Source organism: Acomys russatus, chromosome 15 (assembly GCF_903995435.1).
Source record: "Acomys russatus chromosome 15, mAcoRus1.1, whole genome shotgun sequence".
Lineage (NCBI taxonomy): Eukaryota > Metazoa > Chordata > Mammalia > Rodentia > Muridae > Acomys > Acomys russatus.
In genome coordinates, this window is record NC_067151.1 from 49,318,385 (window position 1) to 49,333,151 (window position 14,767).

A 14,767-nucleotide genomic window follows, 5' to 3' on the forward strand; every position below is an offset into this window, starting at 1 on the left:
CAATATCTAATTGTCAGTATTAAATTTGTTGGAGAAAAATTATGAAGAGAGAATATTAAGATAGACTATCTTAAGTAAATTTTTATCAATTTGTCTTTTACATGTTTTAATTAAAACTTTTATAATAAAACATATTATAAATGTTTGTCTACAAGGGAAATAACAGAAAATACTACATAAAATACTTTCTCCTGAAATAGATGATACCAACTAGCATTGTTCTTCTTTAGGCCAATATTCCCTCTCCTTCTTACATTATACAAATATAGGGAAGATTCTGAGTAAAGTCAACTTAAACACAAAGCCAGAAGACCGAGTATCTTAACATTTACACATAAAGTAACAGAGAAAGAGATTCTGGGTGCTTCTCGACATTCTTAGGAGTGCTTTATGTCACAGTGGTGTGTTTGTTACTTGATCATAATTGTTTCTTATTTCGCCTTATCTTCACTTCGTCATTTGTTTCTTGACATAACGATTTGCCATGTCTTTCACGATTGAGAATTTCTTTAGGGAACAGGCTTTTCTCATCAAATACAACTTTCAAAGCTACAAATAGATGAAGAAAATCACATTTAGTAAAAGACCCAGTTAAATGAAATGGCAGGGAGAAATCTTCAAGGTGTTTTTGTTTTCTTGTTGTTGTTGTTGTTGTTGTTGTTGTTTTGGTTTTTGTTTTTTCTAGAACCAAGAATTTACTGGGGAGATTTTTTCCTTAGCTTCTGCTGTTCATTTTATTTTAATTTAAATTTAAAGGACTCATTTCTCTCTCACACACATACACACACACACACATACACACACAAACACATGCATATATATATATATGTAAACACAGAAATATACACACACAAACACACACAAATACTCATATACACACAAACACACACATGTAGAAACACTCATACACACTCACACACATACATACACACTCACACACACACATACACACTCATACACATACACATTCACACACACACATACATACATACACACACACAGACACACACACACAAACACACAGCTTATGCTACCCCTTTCTGTGTATGATGGCAGAGATTGGTGATTTAAGAGTGAGGACTAAATAAGCTGATGTTTTCTGTTTTTGTTTTTTTAATCTACTTAACAGCTATCAAGGGCTTGTAAAAAGCCCAGAACAAATTAGTCTGTGTTGAAATAAGACAATTAAAATAATCAACACACAGTTTGACTGTCTGAATGACTAAACACACACATCTGCAATCATATCCTTTCAAACACTTAAATGTGCAGAGATTTGTAGCTTCGAAACAGAAAAAAAAAAAAAAATTATTCCTACGGCTGGTGACACCACACAGCAAGAAGTGGGCGGAAATTGTGCCACACAGTCTAAGACATAATTTTGACCTCCTTTGTAACCCTGTCAGTCAACATATGTATACTGGAAGAACATTATACAAAGGTTGTGCACTATGGCTGCGTCATAGGCTTTTCTTTGAACTAATTAAAAGCAGAAGCAGCACTCGTGTTAATTATATCATAAATATAAACAATTGAATTTGGTGCTAATAGAAAACAGGCAACACATATCACATATATATAAAGAACTGAAAACAATATATTAAGATTAATGTAATGCTTTAGATAACATTTGATAAGGTGCTGAAATGTGTCACAGACATTAGGACAAGTCATAGAGGCTTTGCTGGACAAAGTTCCAGAGACCTCTGACTGTCCAGCATGATCTCCAGACATCCAGAACAGCTGTTGAGGCTTTGCTTGACAAAGTTCCAAAGATCTCCAGCTGATCACCACTGCCCTTAAATATTATGTATGGTCCAGGTGTAATTCTGTCTAGAAATCTGGGGTTTTTTTCCTCCAAAAACTGTCTTTTTCTCTTTATTTCTGAGCCCTAATGAAAATCATACAGGGAAAACCTTTTCCCACAGAAAATGTTGAAAGAGGGCATCTGGCCAAAGGCTTGAGACAATTATAGAGTTTTTCACTCTGACTAGGAGCACCTAAGCAGAAACTGCATGAAAGAAAGTTAAGACCTTGACATAGCAGTACCTGGCTAGATACTGTTACCTGTAGAGAAGTTTCTTTAGAATCTGCTTTGAGAGCAATAGAAGGTGTGCTTAGAACGTGATGCTTTACAGACACTTTATGATAAAGGACCCCTTGGTAGTTAGCCTAGGCTTGGCTAGCACACATGTTGGCTTGGGAATGGGAGTAAGTGAAGTTTTTCTTTTAATTTATTAGAGAACATTTAGTTCAAGCTATGTTGCTATGGCAATCTTGTAAACACAATTGCTTTATCCCGGGAAAATTTATGGTTAAACTTTCCTGAGTATTGTTTAAGAAATAATAAGGTTATTCTGACCATTGCTTGGAAATTAATTGATTTTTTGCTGTATGCTTTATTGTAGGTTATACAAAACTTTTTTTTATTTCCTTGTTAGACTATTCTCTTACTTTGTTGATTTTTGAATGCCATGTTGATTGTAAAAGATGAGAAAAATCATGATGTAATCTGTAATGAAAAAATTGAATGTCATTTTAATAAAATACTAGGGTTGGCCCAAAAAAGAATGACAAGTCAGTAATAGGCATAAGAGAGTAAGCTAGAGTGAGATGGGGAACAGCAAGAGAGACAGATAGATAGGGAACAAGAGAGAAAGATGGGTAACAGAACACATGAAGAGAGAAAGAAAGATGGGTGACAATGAACAAGGGGTCAAACAGACAGCAGGCAAGACAGAGACAGAGGCAGACGGAGAGCCAGAAAATAAAGTTCTCCTGGGCTTTAAGACTGTTAGCTTGTCCCGCATATGCCTGGGTCTGCAAGTATTTCTTTGTCCTCCATTCCTCAACCTCTTCTCAACAACTAGTTCCTCTAGCTAGTCGTTCAAGGAATGGTTGGTTTCCCTTGACCAGCTGTTCACCGCCTGCTCAATTCTTCCTACTGCAGACCCACCTCTCTTCTTTCCTCTTCACTGTCCCCAGAGCTGGTCTGGGGAACAGCAGAAATACAGACAGGTAGAGAAGAAGAGAGACTGACACAGATGGAAAGACCTGTAAGCGAGAAGAAGCAGACTGTTTGCAAGTACAGAGAAACATCCAGATGATGGGATAACTAACTCAGTGCAAGAGAATAGAAATATAAAGGGATAAAAAATGGCACAGGGTGAAAGCTGAAGCTTGCCTGCAGAGCATGTTAAATACCAAGGCAAAGAATCCTATTGTTTCTACAGTGAAAGAAGAAGCAGAGACAGGAAAAGCCAGCCTTCTGTATTCAGTAACAAAGTAAAAGGAGGGAACAACCATTGTATCTGTACTCTGACCTCCGCATGCTTACCATGTGTTCACCTACACACACACACACACACACACACACACACACACACACACACACACACTCATAGGGACACAGACATAGGCACACACATGCATATATGCATGTTTAATATACATGCACATATATAATCTACACTATCAGATACTCCCCCACAAATATTAAAAAAATAAAATAAAGTATGGTAAATAAGATAAAAGCACAAAACAAAACAACAAAATTAGTAAATGATAAAAAATAAACCACTCTTTACTAGTAGTACAAATATGGCTATATAACTCCATATTCTTACTTCTCCATCTTTTAAATTCGATGGCAACAAGAAAAATGAGGGGAAATCATTCCTGCAAACAAAGGCCATTTTCATAAATATTCAGAGGGAATGTACAATCTTCAGCCTAAAAAAGTAAAGAACACAACCAAATACTTTTGAGTATTTGAGACTGCAAAAGTTACACAAGAAGAAAATGACACAATGGTAAGTCTAAGAAGGCCACAGCAGCTGCTTGGAGAGAAACAAAAACAAGGTGGATGGGCAGCTCATAGCGTCCAAGACACTCTAGAAATATATGATGGTTTATCATCAGGAAAGGGAGAGAGGCAGGACTACAATCAAACATAGTTGTAATAAAAAATATTGCTTAAGATTCTAAAAGAATCTATAGCTTTGTTGTGATTAACTGTCATGTGTATGTAAATCATGTACTGACTAGACTCGGATTCCAGTTAGTCACCAGCAATTTGTTTTCCATGTTCAAGTAATGGTTCCTAACTTTTTTTGAAATATTTGGCATGTCTGACTTAATCAATTAGAAGGCATAAAAACAGTACTAAAGTTTTCCTAAGAAAAGGAAAGACCTCTGCACAAAGCATCAATCTTCCCTTATGACTGAGCTCTACGCATTTTGTAGCTATTTGGGGCTCCCCACCCTGCCTTAACCACGTCCCACTCTAGGGCCATGATGCCCCTATTTCTCCCATTCAGTTCTGACTACTACATCTGCCACGATTCTATTGTTTACCACAGAGTGGTTGCAACAAATCACAAAGACAGACAGGTGAATTTGTCAAGCTCCCTTGCGGCTTGTGCATGGTGCTTAGACTGTTCTGTGTTCTGGCTGAATGTCTTTGTAGATTCCTTCTCTCAGAATTTGCCTGATGTGCCAGAGACCTGTGCTGCTGCCTTTCCAGGCAGGACCTTCTCTGGGTGCTTTGGGCTCTGCTTTGCTTCAGCATGGGGGATACAGATCTCTCCTGGCTAATTGCATACTGACGGCATAGGAAGCTCTATTACATCACTTCATCTGCTGCATAGCGCTTGTACTACACATTCTTAGATTTGCTCTGGCTTATTTACTTAGCATGTTCGTTTTCCCAGTGCTCTGACAAATTCTGAGAAAACACCTCTAAGGAAGTGGTCACTGTTCATTTGTTCCTTTGATCCTGGGCCTATGGGGAGGGAGCACAGGGCGGTTGGAGTATATGGCCATAGTTTCTCACCTGACAGTAAAAAAGCAGAGAGGGGGGGAGCAGGAACAAGATAAAATTCTAAAGGACATGTTCCCAGCTACCAGCTTCCTCCAGCTCCCTAAGATTTCACCACCATCTCCCAAATAGCTCTACTACCTGAGGAGCAAACTTTCAACACTTCATAGTCAAGTGACAAAAGCTATTTACTGCCTATCCCCTCTGAATGATAAATTCAATGGATCAAACCCCTTACCTGACCTTGCATCCTGGCACCCAGTATTGTCTTTGCCTAATGAAAGGAGATCAAACATTACACACACACACACACACACACACACACACACACACTGTACACTGCTGAACTAATAAAGAAGTAAATGGGTGCTGCTCAGTCCTCACACTATGAGCTCTTTACATTGTGGAGACTGGTGTTCAATAATAATGATAAAAGTTTAGTTGTCCATGGTATGCATAACCATATGTTCATAACCATAATGTCAGCCCCAAAAAGGCAAAATCTAGGGCCTGATGAGATAGCATAGCAGGTAGCACTTAGCCAAGCATAGCGGCCTGAGTTTGTCCATGGGAAGGCACATGATAGAAGAAAAGAACAAATATCACAAGTTGCCTTCTAACCTGTATGTGTATCATGGCATGCGTATGTTCTCTCTGTCTCTGACTGTCCCTCTGTCTCTACCTCTCTCTTTCACATACACAGAGAAAAAATCAACAAACAAACATGCAATGCAAATAAAAATGGTGTCTATGGGCTGGATAGATGGTTCAGCACACAAGATTTCTTGATGTTCTTTCAGGGGACCTGAGTTCAGTTCCTAGTACCCATGTTGTACAGCTCACAGCTGGCTGCAACATTTGTTCCAAGACATCCAGTGCCCTCTTCTAAAGGCGCCAGTGCACATGACATATGCACAAAGAGACATATCCATACACATAAGTAAGAATAATTATTGAAATAAAAATCTATTATTATCTGTAACCATTTGCATTCATTCTTTCCTACGTGGAAAAACACCTCATTTCCTTGTTGGCTGTCTGACAAAATTTTCTATAATGGCAGCCACAAAGTATTTTCATAGTGATAAAAATAAGGTATGTGCTGGTTGTGAAACACTAAAAAAAACATTTTCAATAAAATAACATGATGCCCTGACTTATGAATGGCCAAGTTGGCTTATCTGCTGCCATCTGGCCTTCTTTTTCCCACTGACATCTTCAAACTGACACCTATAGCAAAATTCTCAAAGATTACCCGAAACATGTAAGATGCTATATTAACACTGCCTAAAAGCCAGCTGTGGATAATCTGTGAATGTTCAGGTTCCTGAAAACCCTTCTCCCTCACCCATATTCCCAGCCACGTTCTAAATGATGCACACTATTCTGACTGAACACTTTATCTGCCTCCAGTGTACAATGGACGTGAGGGTCACTTGCGGATCTTGCCAACTAAGGGCAGAAACTGAGTCTTGGTCACATTGTGACATCCTGAGTAAAATGACTCAATATGTATCTAGAACAGCACTGCCAACCTGTTCAATTTCAGCTTCTATCAGGTTAGAATAAGCTGGGAAGAGTAGAGATTGGAGAAATTGTGGTCAGGATCTATTATATGAGAGAAGAATGTATTTTCAAATTAAAAAAAAAAAAAGATCAAAAGATCAGGTTCGTGGCAAAAATGGTGACAGGGTAAAGTGGCAATCTTCGTATGATTACCAATTATGTTGATAGAGGCCATTATCTGTTTATCTTCTCAAAATATCTTTTTTTCACTTTTATTTATTTTTGTATACATATGTGTATATGCATTTGTGTGGCGCATGCATTCCACAATGTGCAAATGAAAATGAGAGGACAAATTATGGAAGTTAGTTCTTTAGTTCTACCATGTGAGTTCCAGGAATCTTAACTGTGCTCATCAGGGTAAGCTGCAGGTGCCTTTTCCCTCTGAGCTCTCTCAACAGCTACAAAGTATCTTTTTCACATATTCAGATAATTTATAGTCCTCCAAGTATTGGTAAGTGTTTGTGAATTTAATGATGGCTTTATCTTATTAAACAAAGCTACATAACCCATATATATATATATATATATATATATATATATATATATATATGACTAGATTTGGAACAAAATCTATGTGTATATTTTCAAACTGTAATGTAAGAGTCACAGAGAAAAATCTTGTGCTTCAATGGAAAACTATATTTTATCATGAACAGCCTTTCAGATCATCAGATTCAGGCTGAGCACACTAGACTTGAATTATTTTGTCTCTTTCTGAATTTGCAGGCAGAATGACTTCAAAGTATAACCTAAAGACTCATCTGTTAAAGGTTCTTTTTCACCAGCCTGTAGCATTCTTGGGATACGGGAACCTTGGGAGACAGAGTCTAATAGAAGGAAGTTAGGTTACTAGTGACTTGTTCTAGAAGCAGGTGTTGGTGCTCTTTCCCTTCCTGGTTTTTCTATTTGGTCAAGCTAAGTAAGGTGACCATCTTTTGCCACATGTTTTCTGCGTTGGTGTAGTCTTTAGTCATAGGCCAAGAGCAGCAATGCTAAGTAGACATGAACTGAAACCTCTGAACCCATGAGTCAAAGTATTTTCTCTCTACGTTGAATTGAATGTAATCAAATGTTTATCACAGCATCAGAAAGCAGACTAAAGCAGGAAGTTACTATAGACATGCAACTCTCCTGTCAGGTAGACTTAATTGACTTCCTTCCCTCCTCAGAGATAGCAGTTTGGGTAGCTGTATCTAAATTATGTTAAAGCTGATTTCTCTGTATCATTACCCATTCTCAGTTCTTTTTTTCCCCCCTTTCAAGATAGAACCCTCTAAACTAACTTCCAATTACTGTCCACCGCCACCCAATGGCATCACTAAGAGCCCAACAGCTCGAACACTGCCAGATTCTAAGAGCTATAGCCAACCAAAACTACCATCTCCCAACATGTGGTTCAGCAAGTGTTGCAGGAGCTATGACAACAGATTCCTGAAATATTGTGTCTGAGTTCTTGCTTTACCATGTCCAGAACGCTTCTGGCCTCGTTCAGCTGGTTCAGAAGTAATTGGTACTCATTCCTAACCCACTAAACAGGTCCTGAAACTGACAATGTTCACTTTTACCTGAGAATAAGCTTCTTTGATGCAGAAGTAGTTAAGAGAGTCCATTGCTCTTTCGTGCTCCAGAAACAATTAATCATAAAACACCTCAATTGCTCTCACATTACTGAGACATGACCCTTTCTATCCTTCTTCATTGTTTTCAAAGACTCACAAATGACTTCTTCATTTGTGCAAAAGCACAGGCCTCTTTCCAACCCTCTGAGTTGGCCCTCCTTAATGAGAGTCTCCTTATTCCAATAGCCTAAATAAAATCATCTCTTTAATTACCACCCCTTGTAATTTGTCTCCACAGACCACAACAACAATAACAAAACCCACTTTGCCTGAAGTGTCCCTAATACGGCAAATTCTGTACACTGAAAGCTTTAGAGATTCATAGAATCCTTAGGAATAATTCTGCGATTTCACTAGGAAACCTGACCCTGTGCTAGCTTTAAGGACTATGAATAAGACGTATGAAAGGGGGAGTTCAAGCTGTTTGAGAACCCATTGGGAACAACACGGAAGCTAAAGAGAGGGAGCACAAGATGTCTCAAGCTGAAAAAGAAAGACAGAGAATACAAAAGGATATTAAAAGCCCAACAGCCAAGACTGAAAAGCCACCTGGGGATTAGGAAGTGTTCAAAGGCATCCCATGTTCCAAAGTAATCATTTAGAGCACTGAAGGTAGCTGGCAAAACGCCTTTTATGGTACAATTGCCAAATAATCTTTGCTATTGTTTTCTTGCTTTATTCCCTTTATAAGTGGAATTTCTTCCTTGTAAAGTTACTACTTTATACTTTACTAGGGATAATGACTGTGTGACTAAAGCCCTATTCCTATCTTCTCCAGAATTCCATTTCCAAATGCCCACTTGGTTGTAATGGTTATATATTGCATTTAAAATTAGATGAGAAACAAAGCTGAACCTGAAATTAATTCTAAAATCTGTGTCTTGGCTGTGCTGCTCCTCAGTTGCTATGCTTTATCTTTCCTTCTTCCCAAGGGGTGTGCACGTATATGGTAAAGTAATAGTATATACAATGAGAAATTTGTGAGTAACCAACCACTTACCTTATGGGACTTAAAGTCCACTCAATGAGAGGAACCCATGCCTGACACTCATAAAGTGGCCAGGAACCTGAGACTAGATAGACCATGGATGTAGGCTAAATCAAATATACTAATATGCTAAAGGAACATAGCAATAAAATGACTCCTAAAAATATTCTGCTAAACTCTTAGATCAGAGTCTTCCTAAGCCATCATCAGAAAAGCTTTCTCCTGTGTTGGAACATGATCCAAAAATGGAGTCGTGTGAGGAAAATTCTGAGTGCTTCTGAGAAAACTTCAAAGAACAAATCAAAAAACAAAAAACAAAACAAAACAAAAAACAAGGCAAGAACCTTTAAAAACATTAAATTGTTCCTAACAAGTATTTTCATGCTCTCCCAGGGGTAGCAGAGATGGGTGACTTTACTTAGATTATTCATTACAATGGGCTATTATCTGTCTATATGTCTCTATAGAAAAAACATGTTTTACAACATGAAGCTTGCACTTATGATTCTATACAGCTTGAACTCATGAGAATTTTCTCATGTGATCTTTTTAAACACTTGGAGTATAAATTGTTCCTATTCTGAATATAGTTGACTGTTGCATGAGACTTTAGTCTGATTCATTTTTAGGCTCCATTCTTCCAGATTCTACAACCTCTAATAAGTAAACTCTCCTGTAATAGATGGAGACAAATAAAGAGACTCACAACTAGGCAATGTGTAGAGAATGAGAGACCTTGGAACACATGGCCTGAAATAGATGGCTTCATCAAATCGCTCTCACTGAGGCTCAGGATATTCTGGAAAGGGCTATGGAGAAATGATAAGGGCCAGTGGGAATGGAAGACAAGGAAACAGTGCTTTGTAGATACAGCAGGACAGGCACACATATGAACTCACAGTGATTGTGGCATCATGTACAGGGTATGTGCATGTCTAAGCCACATGGGGTCTGGGTGCTGAGAATAAATGTGTGTCAATGTGTGTTTATGACTGTTTCTTGTATATGCAAGTGTATGTGTCTGAGAGAGTGAATGATTGTGGGCATGTGAAGATGAAAGATCACCTTTTGATTCCTTCCACACAAGCCATTCATACTTATATCTTGTTTTGTTGTGAGTATGGGTCTTTTTGCATATATATATAATCTTTTACTGGATAGTTTTGTGTCAACTTGATAAAAGCTATAATCATCCAAGAGGAGATGGCGTCAACTTAGAAAATGCCCCCCATAAGATCAGCCTACAGGCAAAACTGAAGAAGGGCACTTTTTTAAAATTAGTGATAGAAAAGTAAGGTTCAGCCCATTCCGGAAGAGCACACCTCTGATCTGGTAGTCTTGGCTTCTATGAGAAAGCACTTTGAAATAGCCATGAGGGGCAAGCCAGTTAGTAGCAGTCTTCTGTGTCATCTGCATCAGCTCCTGCCTCCAGGCTCCTGCTCAGTTTGAGACCCTACCTTGGCTTCCCTCAATATCCTGTGACTCAGATACATAAGCCAAACAAAGGCTTTCCTTCTTGGGTTGCTTTGGCCACTGTGTTTCAACACAATAGAAATCCTAACTAGCACATATGTGTGTGCTGAACTTCTTCAGATTATCTCTGTGTCTCCAAGCATTGACACAAGCACATTCAATCTCTACCTTAGAAAACATGACATACAAAGAAGGCAATTAATATCTAGAACAGGCTAGATACATATAGCATTCATATCTGTGATGGGTGAACTCCAGGAAGTTATACAGAGCATGTTACAAATTTTCTAATGTCCTCTAGAGCTGGCTTTGATTTCTAGGTGGCACATGAGTACTTTATGTCACCTCGTTCTAACACCTCTACTCATGTGTCAAATTCTGTTACTATTTCAGTGGATGATGTTGCCCATTGCAAGCATTGTGTAATTTTTATTTATGTCTCCTCTTCATCCCTGGTGGGTCTCTCCTTGTGTCATTTCCCATCTTGAATTCTAGATCTCCTGTTTGAAATCCTATTCATCTGTTAAGTCTCACCTCACATGGAATTCTTATTCTGAAGGACTTCCTAAACTCTAGCCAGGACACTGACTTGTTCCTGTTGCCTTTGGCACAACACCCTGATGGATGTTGTGCCATATCCCACATTCTGCTGCCACTGCTGTGAATACCCTGTCACACACAATTGTAAGGCATTTGAAAGACTGAATTATTTTCACCAGAGGACAAGCCAGGTGATCTAAAATACTTTAAAATTTTATTCATTTATCACTTCTATTGTAAGAGGGAAAGACTAACAGAGACAGAGTCAGAGAGCTGGCACAGGGGTGTCACAAGCACTTGTGGACTTTAGAGGGCCACATTTAGAAGTGGCTTCTCTCCTTCCAAGTTGAATTTCAGGAAGTAAGCTCAGATCATCAGCTTTGTATGGCAGATACCTGTACCAGGTGAGCCTTTGAACTAACCAATGAATAAAAAATTAAAGGACAAAAGGAAAGTTAAAGAAAGAAACTGTGAAAGAAACTGTATGTTTAAATTTTCAGTAAGTTATAAGAAAATATGAAATGAAGAAATCAAGGATGGAATTACTGTTCTTCACAAATGTCTTAGTTTTCCATGTATCTTTAGTATTTCCACCCAGATATCATCCCATCCCTATTACCACCAAAAGGACACTCTCCCTGTGCATAAGGTGAATTCTAGTATGCCTTCCTAATACTGTAGACAAAGAGCAGTCCCTCCATAAGCAGCAACGCTAAAAGCTGAGGAGAGGTTTGTGCTTTTGGTTGCCTCTCTCTTCCCCTGCTTGGCCTGTGCCTTTTTTATATTCCAAGTCATGTTTGTTTGTTTGTTTGTTTGTTTTGCCTGAATTCTATCTTTTTCTTCCACCTTGGTTTCCTTGTATGTTCATCCCCTGTGTTTTGCACTGACTCTCTGAATCTTTTTTTTTTTTTTTTTTTTTTTTTTTTAGCAGCTATGCCCAGGTTCTCTGTGGTTCCTGCAAGATAAACTTTTCCCATATTCATTTGGTTTTTAATGTGTGTATAGAGAGCCTGTGTTTACATGATCACACATGTTCAGGTGCATGTTGTGTTGGTGCATGTGCATGAGTATGCATGTGTGTATGAGGCCCAAAGGAGCCTCTGTATGTTCCCAGTATTTCTAAAGAAGTGATTCTAGCTAGCCAGCTTCCCCTAAGGAGCCTCTCTCTGACTCTCCTAATTCTTGAGGGCTAGCATTACAGGCTACAACCATGTACACCCATCAAACTGCATGGATTCCGGAGATCCAAAATCTAGCAGTAGCAAACACTGTGTCTTTGGACCCATCTTCCTAAAACACATGTTCATTCGAAACATTAAATCATCCTGATGAAAAAAAAATGACTGCATGGCCGACTGGGTAAATACTTCTAAGAGAAATGAGGAAAAATGCAAATAATTACAAATTTGGAAATGAAGACATTTAAGAAAGATCTAGCAAAGTGGTAGTCAGAGACTGGAAAGAGTAGTGATAAGAACCAGCGAGGTTGGTGGATCTGGACCCAGAGGGGCCTACACAAACTACTGTACTAACCAAGGATAATGCATGCAGTAAACCTAGACCCCCATTCAGATCTAGCCAATGGACAACATACTCTCCACAGTTGTGTAGAAAGTGGGGACTGACTTTGACTTGATCTCTGGTGCCCCCTGTTTGACCACTTCCCCTTGGTGAGGAGTCTGGTGGCACTCAGAGGAAGGGAAATCAGGCTATCTGGATGAGACCTGATAGGCTGTGATCATATGGTAGGGGAGGAGGTCCCCTTCTGTCACAGGGTGGGAATAGGGTGAAAGAGAGAGAAATGGAGAACAAGAAGAGACAAGTGAGGGGATAATAATCAAGATAGAATATGAATAAATTACTTAAATAAAACAAAAGAAATGACAGTGGTTCTAGATGATAACTGAAATTTGAAGGAAAAAAAAAAAAAAAACATGACCAGTTAGGACTCCTTTTCCATTGAGGACTAAGCAAAAAGAAGCCTAAATGTTTCCAAGTGTAGAGATAAGTAAACAACTCTCTCCTGCAAAAGTAATGTTCAAGAATGATGTTGAACCCTACGACAGAAACTGGAAAAGTTTATAGGCTCTGTGGCTCAAATGACTGCCATGGAGTTCTGTTCCTTTCAATATTACAAACTGAAAACACTCTATTTCCATCAATTATTTTAAACGAGAACCCTTACAGCGCCCATATGCTTTCTCAGTGCCTTGCTCAGTTACAGGTTGTGTTGCCTGAATTCCCACAAGGCTTCCTTTGTAGGAAAGATGTTTGCACAGATCTTATTCTTCAAATGCTCATAAACTGCAAAGGCTAGAATAGTCTGAAAAATAGAGCACGCTTGTGCACATGTTCTTTCGAAGTCCTCAGAGAGCACTCACTTGCATTTTTCAAGTTAAGCTTTCTTGTCCTCTCTTATTAGCCCCACACTGCAGCTGAGGCCTCAGAGACAATGCGCTTTAAGTAGCCTCTATTTATAGAGAGAGGCACGGGAAGAGCAGAGCCAGACTGTCACAGACTCTCCTCTAAATATTTAGACTCTCATGATGTTTCTGTCACTGGTATCAGTTTTGAAAATGAAGTTATTTAGGAAGGAGAGGTACTCATCCGTGGCAGATTCAGTGTATCCAAGGCAGTCTGCTTTCAGGACAGTGACAAAATAGTCACATCCATTTCACATATTGCAGCGTGCTGGCTCTTTTTTCCTGAGAGCACGGCGCTGTAAACCTTGACAACCACGCCACACTTTGATCCAAGGCAACTTACAATTGTGGTGTTTTCGTGCTATCCTACATTTCTTTCTTTTTCCTTTGGTTGAGTTGCATGCAGAAAGGATGGTTATGATAGGCTAGCTGAGGACTTACTTTCAGAGAGCAAAGGAAGATCAGGAATTTGGGGCTCATCCTCCTCCGGTCCTTCCTTAAAGTATTTGTCAGGGTCAAGAAGAAACTCAGGCTTACTCACATCAGGGAGCTCTTTCAGGATTCCAAGGCTTAAGGACCCAAATATGCCTTCCAACAGCAAATTTTAAGAGAAGGAAGAGAGGAAAAAGGACAATGTCATTAACTCTTTGAAATGAGCGACTGCGTTAAATTTTAACCTTTCTGTCACTCAGCTGGTGCAGCTGCAGGGACCACTACATCCTCTAAGCACAGCTCCTCAACATAATCCCACAGGGGCCTTTCCGCTCAAAGGGACAAAGAGGAACTCAAGGCTTCCTTTTCATTTATTTTGCATTTTGTATATTTTTCTACAATATTCCCTTGAAAGTAAGCATTCTACAGTCTCGGAAAGGCTTCAATTTCTCTTTTATCTCCAAGAAAATTATATCCTTTGTGAAATGGAATATGTTTTTTCAGTGTTTCTTGAACAAAAAAAAAAAAATCTAAAATTTTGAATTGACAGGTATGTTTTTCATTCCACTATAATATAAGCCAGAGCGGCATTTTATTTATTTGGTCTGTGAAAAAGTAGAGGATCTATGTGAGCCACACATTAAAAGCAAAGTTCTGCATGAACTGTAAAAAGTTTTTACCTCATGTGACAAGAGAATAATGAAAAAAATTCAGTTCATAAGTAAGCAGGAACTGTGCTTTTCCTATCACGCTGCACGTGGTCTCGGAGGCATACTCTAAGTCCATAGTTCTCCAACTCTATCATGCACAAGAACTATCAGTTAGAGAGCTTGTTAAGCCATGGGTCACCATGTGTGTGTGTGTGTGCGTAAAAAAGGGAATGAAGGTACCAGAATTTATATTT

The 14,767-nt window shown here is 38.9% G+C and overlaps 1 protein-coding gene across 1 annotated transcript in view; it reads right to left on the bottom strand.

The window, feature by feature from the left end:
• Nucleotides 1–408: 408 nt before the first annotated feature.
• The window catches only part of Wdr49 (WD repeat domain 49), a 170,123-nt gene continuing 155,764 nt past the window's right edge, over nt 409–14,767 (bottom strand). The window contains exons 18-19 of the mRNA XM_051157307.1: nt 13,873–14,019; nt 409–549 (exon numbers count right to left, since the gene is read on the bottom strand). Coding sequence (XP_051013264.1) covers nt 419–549; nt 13,873–14,019 — 278 coding nt within the window. The 3' untranslated portion in view covers nt 409–418. The remainder of the gene's footprint in view (nt 550–13,872; nt 14,020–14,767) is intronic.